We start from the raw sequence: 10,322 nt of genomic DNA, 5'->3' as shown, positions 1-10,322 counted from the left end.
AATAGTAGCGGTTTTTACTAATTATTACCTAAATAAGATTTTGTATTCAATTATACTGTTGCAGCTTTGAATAAAAGCCTTGTGGCACGCCCCTCCAGTTCCCAAGACTATCTCGATGCTCCTCACGGTGTCCCCTCACAGCCACACGATCAAGCCCCACTCTTGTTTGTCGTTGGATCAATTTGCCACGGATTGCTCACATTTACATGCTTCACGCACGGACCAGTCATTGGGTGGGGTGTTTACCGTACCCTTGTGCAAATTTTAAATACAATTCTTTAGCTTATTAAAAAAATTACCAGTTATTGTTTGATTGTTACTAATTTGATATCCGGGATATACATCTTATAGTGAAAAATTAGATGGCTTATTTATATTAAAATATATTTAGTTGGAAATGAAATTAAGTTATAAAGATAGCACTTTACAAACTTAAAAAGGCTTAAATACGTTGAGATCCCAACTTCACCATTTCATGTCACTCCAACTCTAACGGCGGCTGATTCTCTGATCAAGGCTTTTTTTTTATTGTATTATCTTATTCTTCGTTGGGCCTGGCCCAATCCACAGTTCTCAGCATTTCCCAAGCCTTGATCATGCTCTGATTTAGTTATGAGCCCAAATGCACTTTCAATAAACTTAAATATTTATTTAGTTGAGTACGTAGGCATGCTTGCTCCTAATTCCTTTATGTGTATGTGCATTATAGTAGCTCTTAAAAGATTCATTCTCGGCATGTTGTAAGTATCCTTTGACAACTCTTTGCCTTTTAGTATATAAGAATATGGAAATTTTTACAATTAGTTATAATTGTAAAAATTAATAACAACTAACCAATATTGTTATTAATGTAAATATATTCAATTTGAGTTATTATTATTATTATTATTAATATTTGAAAATTTTCCTTGAATTTTGATTAATAATTAAATTTAAATAATATTTTAAAATTTAATATTAAATATAATAAATTAACATCTTTATAATTACTTATTTATTTCATTTTTTATTATATTTACAATGGAAATTTTATTGCCTGATATATTTAATACAAAATTTCAAGTGATTGATTATTATTATTATTATTATTTGATTTTTTCGTCCAATTGTGATTAACATTAAAATTTAATTTTAAATATGATAAATTGAAAAGTTTTACATTTAGTATACACTGTAAAACTCAAAGAGTTACGAAACGGTACTTACAACATGTGAGAACGAGTCTCTGAGAGCTACCACAATGCACATAAACATAAGGAAATTAAGAGCAAGCATGCATACTCTGCTGAAACAACCAGCTTAAAACATGATGTAAAACACTTTAAGACAAACAAAAGGCCCTCAACCCCAACTTAACAAAGAGCCTAATGACTTCTGAGCGGAGAATAAATTATGACATTTTTAACCAGGGCTCCCTATCTACAACAAGACGGCTCTGCCAAATTTGTAGTGCGGCGGCGAAGAAGAAAGCCAGAAGAGAAGCTTCAACGGCACCAAAAGGGGTCATGTCAGCACCTCTGAGAACACGACGACGAGGGGAACTTCTGCAGATTCCAAACACGCAATAGCGAGAGCTGAGAGGGATGAAGGACGAGCAGGTGAAAAGGTCCAAGAATGTGGTAGCCGTGTGAAATTGTTCGTAATCTTAGATTGAAAATTGATCAAGAATGTGGACGGTCATCATATAAAATGGTGATTTTAATCTAAGTCTTGTAGACATTAATCAATTCGGAGTTTTTAAAGTTTTTTTTTTTTACGTTGTTAATCATGAATTCATGATCTTTTAAACACTGTAGTGCCCAGCTAGAGTTTGTCCTCAAATGCAGAATGGAGACTGGAGAGAATGATTTTTCAAAGAGGTAGTGAATGATTGATTTGAGGGGAAATTAAGTCATTAACAAAATGAGGGGATAAAAACTAAAAAGAACACTACAAGGAGAACAAGAAAAATGTACAGAGAAAAATAAAATGGTGGAGAAAAACCGAATTATGGAAAAGGAAGAAGAGTAAGGGATGCTATGAAGAAGAATAGATTGATGGAATAGGTTGTTGATGCAGATTTTAAATGTAGAAGAAAGAGAAATAAATCATAAAAGAAGAGAGAGAGAATACACTTGCCAATGTAATATTCACCTTTTTTTTTTATTCTTACTTAATGTGATGTAATTATATATGTGATTGATTGTGTCTAATTGTGATATGTTAGTAGCGTGTTCATATAAGAATTTCTCTCTAAAACAAATGAACTCTAACTACAAGTTGAATTTTGTTCTAACCTAAGGCCGAAGGCCCGAAGCACAAATTTTATTTCTCGGCCATCAACAACTGAGGGAGAGTGACTGAGTGAGGGTCTGTTGAGTATTGGGCCGTATCTACCAGTTAATAAAAAATAAAAAATAAAAAGGGAAAAGTGGGTTGAAATTTTGAAATATATATTTGCCAGAGATATGGTTCATGATTGTAACTTTCAAGTGAGGGGTTATAAATGATATAATGATATAAGATGGGAGAGTGTGTGTTGAGCCCTCATTACTTTGCTTTGCATATACTTGGCCCTTGCTAGACCCCACGTTAACAATTAATTATCGTTCATTTTTTATTAGTATTTAGTTAGAGAAATCCCGACAAATTAAATAACTAAGGTAAGCTGCGCTCCCCCCTCATCCCCTCCCCTGGTTTTTTGTTATTAATAAACTCCAATCTTGACAATGAAAATCATACACCGTCACGTTGGCAGCTTTCATTATTATATCCTCCACTTTGGGCAGGTATCAAGCTCTGCCTCATGCTGCGTTTTCTTAATTTTGTTTTCTGAAACGTGAAACGTGCGCTAAAAGTACTGGAAAAGATCAAGATTTGCTAGTGAAAATTGAAGATGATCGAGGGACATGCATCAGCTTAGCCTATTTTTGTACTCGCGCGCAAAGCTTTATGGCAAGTGAAAACAAATGAAATGTTGAACAGAAATAGTGAGCAATGAAATTAAGTTTAGGTGAACGATGCACATATGAAAGTAAAAAGCCTAGCTGCGCTCCAATAATGCGGTCCCCAAAATAAGTTAAAGTTAATTACTTTTGAGCATGATGATGCTAGAATATGTGGTGAAATCCAAGCAATCTGATGAGTTAATTACTCTCTCCGTTTCTATTTAATTGTCCACTTTGAAGAATTTTTTTGTTCCTATTTAACTGTCCACTTAGCATTTCAAGATAGCATTAAATGATATTTTTACAACAAATGCCCTTATCAGTACAATAAATGAGGAGAGATAACACATACTTTAAAGGGAAAAATAGAAAAATAATCCTCACTTTTTCTAAAAATCAACAAAACTACTCACACCTTTAATATGTGTGCCTCCACTCAAAATGAACAGTTAAATAAGAACGGACGGAATAATTGGGTCCTCCACTACTACAATGTACCTGTCAATATATTATCACTCACCGAATGAGGCAGTAAATAACAATGAGCAAAAGGTCCAACTAGCTAAATACAAAACACATGTCTAAACGATCAATTGGAAGTTAAACCTTTTTCCCACTCTTTCTTTTTTGTTCGCTATTGATCATTTTCAATTGATATCCCCCAAAAAACGAAAACTTACCTAATCTCTTAACTTCCCCTGATGGTACATACTCAAGCTTGGGAATCCTAAGTCCAACTGAAATCATCATTGTCTGCCCAATTATACACAACAATTTGATATGGCCGGCAGCTGGACCCATTTGTGAAATCTACCTGGTAAACTTCGTTATAGCCAAAGCATGCTTAGATTTGATATGGTGGGGCCATGCTCGACAATTTACTCGATCTGTGCTGTGTACTGTATATGTGTAATTTAGTAAAAATATGATTTAACCTTTCAATAAGATTGAGTTTTAATACAAAACACTCAATTTTCACTAACAACCAAAAGTTGACGTTATCAGGGTCCAAGGGTAAAGCCACCTAAGCAACCGCTTTTGGTTTCTAAATTTTATTTTTTTTATTAAGTAAAAAAGACCCTAAAATTTATTTATTAAGTCAAAAAATGTCTCAAAAAACTAAGCCTAAAACAAAAATACCAAAAAATAACTTCATTTTAATGTTTGCTTTAGTCCTCATTTAGTGTTGGTTTAACGCTAATGACTCCAGCATCAAGAATGATGTTCAGTGTCTTGAAGATGACACTTAGTGTTAGTGCCGACGATACGTTTAGCATGACGATCGACTAGGCACAAGTAAATGTTATGAGGTGCGGAGGTGCCGTTAATTTGTTCACATCTCCAACATGATGCAAAAAGTTTCAAACTAGAGGAGAATATTGGGATTTTCAGGCCCTTTCCACTATACTGCCTCCTGAGGATATTCTGCATGAAATTGTATTCATAATAAAAAGTACACTTTTTGGGATAAAAAGTACAACCTTTTCACGTTATAACAATCAAACTTTTAATTCAAAATATATATATATATATATATATATTTAAATTAAATTAGCATAACTTTTTGAATTAGTATATTTACAAACCTTTTATTTATTAGAGCATCTTGTTGAGGAGAGAATTATGGAGTGGAGACTAGACGGTGTCCGCACGTTATATCCGTTACGATGTTTTTTTTTAGATAAGCATATCCGTTACGATGTAATTGCACCAATATAATTCACATAGATTTCATTGTGGTTTACTATAAATTGCAACTTAATATTTGTATAACGGATAACGATCATAACCCCAATATCCATATCTAATTGCTCTATTAAATTGATTCCGTGACCTATGCAGAGAAATTCGGGGATATTGTTCTTTCTTTCTTTTTTTAAGCAGGGGACATATGATTCAAACAATAAAGATTTATTTTTTAAATGAAACAAATTACATTATTATTTTGTGATAAAAATTAAACACTAAATTTATTTAAAAAATGAATCTATGACTTGCTTAGATATTTAATTACAAAGTGCACCTAATATTTCAAATGAAGTTTTTAAATAAAATTTCAAATTAGAACAATCTTTTTTAACAGACTTGATTGTTTCAATCTTTTTAACAAATTAGATCATTTTCTTATCTTTTCAACGATCATACATTTAAAAAGTAGGCAGATATTAGAAATTGAAATTCCAATTTAACAAAACCCATATATATGAGTGAGCATTGGGCAGTAGCGAAAAGTAGATGCATAAAAGTTTGTAGAATCGATTTGGGAAGACATAAAAGTGAGAGATAATTCTCCTCCTTATATACAGAGAAAGAGAGAGCTTACATTGGATCCTTCGCCGTGTGGGACCTCTCTCTCTTCTCCATATTCTCCACCACCTTCTCTACCTCATAACTCAACACAAAGCCTAGTACTAGAATCCCAAGCAGCAGCAGGTTAATTTTCTGTCCTCTCAATTTCTTCCTTGGATTCTCTTCAATCTATAACTAACTTCACTATTAAACCTTTATGTTCTTCAGTTTCAAATCCATCCCTTAATTTCACGTTTAACTTTCTGGATTCCACCGTTTAATTAGGTTATTGATAGCTAGCTTCATCTTCATGGGCGTTTCATCAAATCTTGAACTAGTGTTTCTCCCTAAGAAACATCCAAAGGATCACTCCTTGGTAAGACCCTCTATGGAAACTCCAAACAAAGAAGAACGAGTGCAAGAACAAGAACAAGAGAGACAACTGAACGACACGGATGATCATGTGCTGTCCGCACTAATTTCTTTGGATTTGAAGATCAAGATTCCGTCGTACAAGGAGGCGGCGGAGGAGGACTTAAACGACGACGAAGGGTTGAAGACTCCAACATCTCCGGAACACAGGATCCCAGCAACCCTGCCGTGCCCACCTGCACCAAGAAAGCCAAAATCTCAGCTGTCCAAGAAACGAAAAGATCAATTTGCACTTGATGTGTCTCAAGAGATTGAATCGTATTTCTCCTCTCAATTCAAGGCTGCTTCTGAAAATAAGAAGATCAAGGTGTTCACGAATTGATAACCACTGTGACTCTAGGGTGAGCCATTTATAGATATAACATCTTTTATGTTAACAATATTAACTCTATATACTATATACACGTACGTATCTCCAGTTCTGGATTCAGTGGGTTTGTAGAATTTTCCTTTAGTTTTTGTTTTATTTTATGGTGTGTCCTTTGATTAACGACTAAAACTCATATTCTCACATACTAATGGGATATGTGAGATTTTCATATGATCATATATCCACCTATTTTAAACTTTCATGCTTGCTTTTCTTCATTTGTAGATTTCAGTTTGTTGATCCATATATAATAATCCCTTAAGTTGTATGAGGAAATAGATATATATAGGATCTCACAATAGCATGTTTGTTTGGATCAACTCTTTTAATTTATTGTTAAAATCAAATTTTAAAATTCAAAGTTTTTTTTTGGAAAGTTTCTATGTAAGTTATATCCAAAATTGTTTCGGAACAAATTTAAATCTAGAAAAGTCTCCCAAACACAGATCATATTTGTTTTGAATATGAAAACACAAAATTATTATGTAAATTCAAATAATATATGGATGGGAAGACACCTTTGATTCATATCCCCAATTTTTTATTTGTCATATCACCTAGCTCTTCTATATCTCTTTAGTAGGAAGTGTGTGGAATTTAAGTGTGTATGGATTATTTCTAGAATTGAGTATTACACACTCTCATAAATATAAATTAAATAAAAAGAAGAGAGATAAAAAAAAGCAAGCGATAGTATTGCTGATATAATTGAAGAAGAAAAGGATTAACAGAAAAATAATGTAAAAATAAAGTGGAACTGTTCTTATTCCTCTTTCAAAATAATGCAAAAATAAAGGGAAGGGTCTTCGGATTCTAAAACTAGTTGTGGTGATGGTAGGGTTACTGTGTGAGTGATATCGATGGAAATCTCTTATCTTTCTTGTTGGATCGGATGGCATCATTCTATTGACTTTTGTTGAAGAATCTGAAATCATTCGGAAATGGAAAGAGCAAGCATTGACTTTCTCAAGAATAAAGCAGACTTACTTTCAATGAATTCGTTCCTTTTGTCAATTGAGTACGCAAACTCATGCGGACCGGAACATATACCCTTCAATGATACCAAAGATAAACAAAAGTAAAAATAAACTAAGCTAGTGATTTCTAAACTCATGTGTATATGATCACGTTTGGAATAGAATCAACAATCACCTATTCTCAACTAGCTTAGATTTTTTTTTTTCATTATCAAGTGATCTAAAAGTTTAATTTCTTTAATTAGGATCTAAAATTGATTATTATAAGAGCTAGTAAAAGAAAAACTAACTCACACAGTTTAAGAAAATAAGATAAAGTATCCTTAAATGTAATAAATTTTGTTCAAAATAAATGTTAAACTTTCAAAATTACCATTGTCTTATGTGTGAGTGACATAAGAAATGGTAATTAGTATTGATGAGTAAGATGAGAAAGAATATAATCAATGAGCTACACATTTTACTAGTTCAAAATTATTAAGGGTAATAGTGTCAAAAAATAATTAATGTGACACAAACTAAACAACTCATTTTTTTGGTCATAAAGCCTCCAGTCTCCACGGGGGAAAGGGGCTCCACGCGACTAATCTGGCTTGTGATACAATAGTGATGTCTCTGGCCACATAGGTATTATTTTTTACCTCAGAGATGATCGAACCCGGGACATAAACCTAGTTGAAATCTCTTACGGAAATTCACATTCACTGCTCATATCACCCTTATGGTTACTAAACAACTGATTTGATTATTATAAATTGGACCGTAGTATAAAAATTCTTACTAGTATTCAACATCCTCAATCCTCCAAGTTTTGGACTCACGAGAGCAAGCTCATAATCATTATCATTAGTAGGAGGAAGCGGTGATGAAAGTAATTAAGGGAGCTAAAATCACATAAAGGGAAAAATAAAGAGACTAAACTTGTATTTAAGCCTGAGAATTAAAAAAAAATGATTTTCTTGATAAGCTAGTTTTGGTAGCTTTTGTAATGCATAAAATCTACTTGGATAGAAGAGAGAAAATTATCCCTTTATTTTTATTGCAAATTATTATTGATATTTGGGTTATTATAAATCTATAATTGTGAGTGAACTCAAATGTGTGAAAAATACTTTTGTATATGAACTTATTTATGAATTATTTTTATGTCTATTAATGTGATTTCCTGAGAAACAAAAATTATTTGTATTTCTAAAGACCCAAACAATCTAAAATCACTTCTCTAACTTATAATAAAAAAAAAACACAAAAATAACTATTGCTTTCTACAAAATCTCTATAAACAAGTTCACTTTTCTATACAGGGTTAAAATCACTTTTTAATATTTTTTTTTTGTTGGTCAATTCTTTTTAATAAACTTTTTTTCTTGGTTGGGAAAATATAGTTGACCCCAAAAAGAGCATTGAACATGCCTTCACCAACAGCCCATGCCTTCACCCTAGCCTCTAAGTGGAAGAATTGTCCCTCTGGGCCAATTAAGGGGTATGGCTTAGGCTTATATATTGAACTTGGACTTGGATTTTATCAGACCGCCCAAAACGCAATAAGAGATACAAGCCCACAATGGGAATACAGATAGATCTCGAGTGAGCCTTCTTCTAAGGGACATTTTTGGTAATTTTATCTTTGATTTCAACATTTTTTCTTGTAGTGTAAGTTCCCTTAACATACTTAATGAAAATTGAGAACATAATCACCTGTACAATCAAACTCTAAGTGTGTTAACATTTTCTATTTTTCCCGACTAAATTTCTCTGGATGTGGGTAAAAGTGTGACTCTTAAAAGTTGAACTTTCAACCAAAAGGTTTAAATAACTACTTTTAACTATTGTGATTGACTTTGACAAAAAAAAAAACTATTGTGATTGACACTCATCAAGTACAATCGTATTAACTCAAGTTATGTATTTTTCTATTAAATAGAAATGCATTTTAACTTTAAAAGTCTGTATTGTGGTTATAGATATTTTTCTATTAAGTAAAATTGTGTTAGGTGATATTTTACAAGATTACTCACTAAAGTGATTTTATGAATGAAGTGATTTTACTTTATTATTTCAAACATTCTTGTAACAAAAAAAAACATTCCCCCTGTTTTTTGTAACCAAAAAATGGCCAAAAAAAAACATTCCCCCTTTTTTTAACAAAAAAAACATTCCATTTTTAAAATTTGTTTGTTCACACCATTCACCAACACAAATTCATTCATTAAATTTTAATTACATGAAACTTAATTTTATCCAAACACTAATAATGATCTGGAATCCCTAGTTGTTTAAATTAACTAAATCCCATAGTTTTAAAATTAAGAAGATAATCGGTTCCTAAACCTATTAGTAGGTGTTTGATTTTCAGTTTAAAATAATTTTTAATATCTCTAGGATCACAATTTATATTCCACTTTCTTCCAACAGAATGCATGCAGTTGTTGAATAGGGCTAATGTCATTTCAGATTCAACCAAAGGAAACTAACATTTCTAACTGTTAACATTTACCTATAAAAAAAAACTAAAGGAAACTCAAATTGAGCTTTATAGTTGTCATCTAAAAAAACAGCTAAAACCTTATGAAAGTTACCTTTTAACCGCTCTTGGCAATCAAACTTCAATCAGCAAGCACAGCACATAAACAAGCGAAAATGACGATTCCTATTCTACTGTCGAATCTGACATGTGTTGCTGAAAATATTGAAACGCAACATCACACAAGTACTGCACAAACATGACTCAATAGGTACACTTTTGACTTACCCATCATATTCACTTATCCAATTTTTCATCTTTGAGTGATTTTTAGTGGTGGGTCTCAGTTCTTTTCTTATAATTGCAACCCTTGTGGGTCTGCATTTGATTGCCAAAATCTTTCTATCAATGAGTATATAAATTCATTTCTGTTACGAATTTGGAGCTTTCTAAAAAGTCTTATTCCCTTCGATCCATTGATTGATGTTATCATAGGTTATAGGATTGCCTCTGGATTTACACCATGAATGTGAGGATTGCATTTGTGATGCCCATGATATTGCAGTAAACACAGCAACAGTAGTAGTAGTTCAGGGTCAACATCATTTTTCTGGTTCCCCATTATATTGTATTGATTCTTCATCAAATTTAGACACAAAGGTTGGCTGAAAAGTAATGTAACTTTTTCCTTGTTTAATGTTTGATTACATACCTGCGTGTCTGTAGTTTCAGAATGCAGTACCAATGAGATTGTTTCCATCTTCAGAGCAATTACTGAGAGTCATGTGATGTACTGACATTATTAGGAACGAATATACCTCCGTTTTTGTCTCTTTGAACTTGTCCTTTAAATCTTTAATGTA

The 10,322-nt window shown here is 32.4% G+C and overlaps 1 protein-coding gene across 1 annotated transcript; it reads left to right on the top strand.

Moving 5' to 3' along the window:
* Positions 1-5,168: 5,168 nt before the first annotated feature.
* LOC130735807 (cyclin-dependent protein kinase inhibitor SMR3-like) lies at positions 5,169-6,268 on the top strand. Its single transcript, XM_057587699.1, has one exon. It carries the CDS (start codon positions 5,527-5,529, stop codon positions 5,968-5,970), a length of 444 nt encoding a protein of 147 aa, XP_057443682.1. The 5' UTR covers positions 5,169-5,526; the 3' UTR covers positions 5,971-6,268.
* The last annotated feature ends 4,054 nt before the right edge of the window (positions 6,269-10,322 follow it).

The sequence above is a fragment of the Lotus japonicus genome, chromosome 2 (assembly GCF_012489685.1).
Source record: "Lotus japonicus ecotype B-129 chromosome 2, LjGifu_v1.2".
NCBI lineage: Eukaryota > Viridiplantae > Streptophyta > Magnoliopsida > Fabales > Fabaceae > Lotus > Lotus japonicus.
Note: the sequence above shows the minus strand (reverse complement) of the source record. Positions and strands in the feature narration are given on the sequence as shown.

Excerpts from the sequence above, each read along its gene's own strand:
- LOC130735807 (XM_057587699.1), top strand. The coding sequence starts at position 5,527 with ATGGGCGTTTCATCAAATCTTGAACTAGTGTTTCTCCCTAAGAAACAT.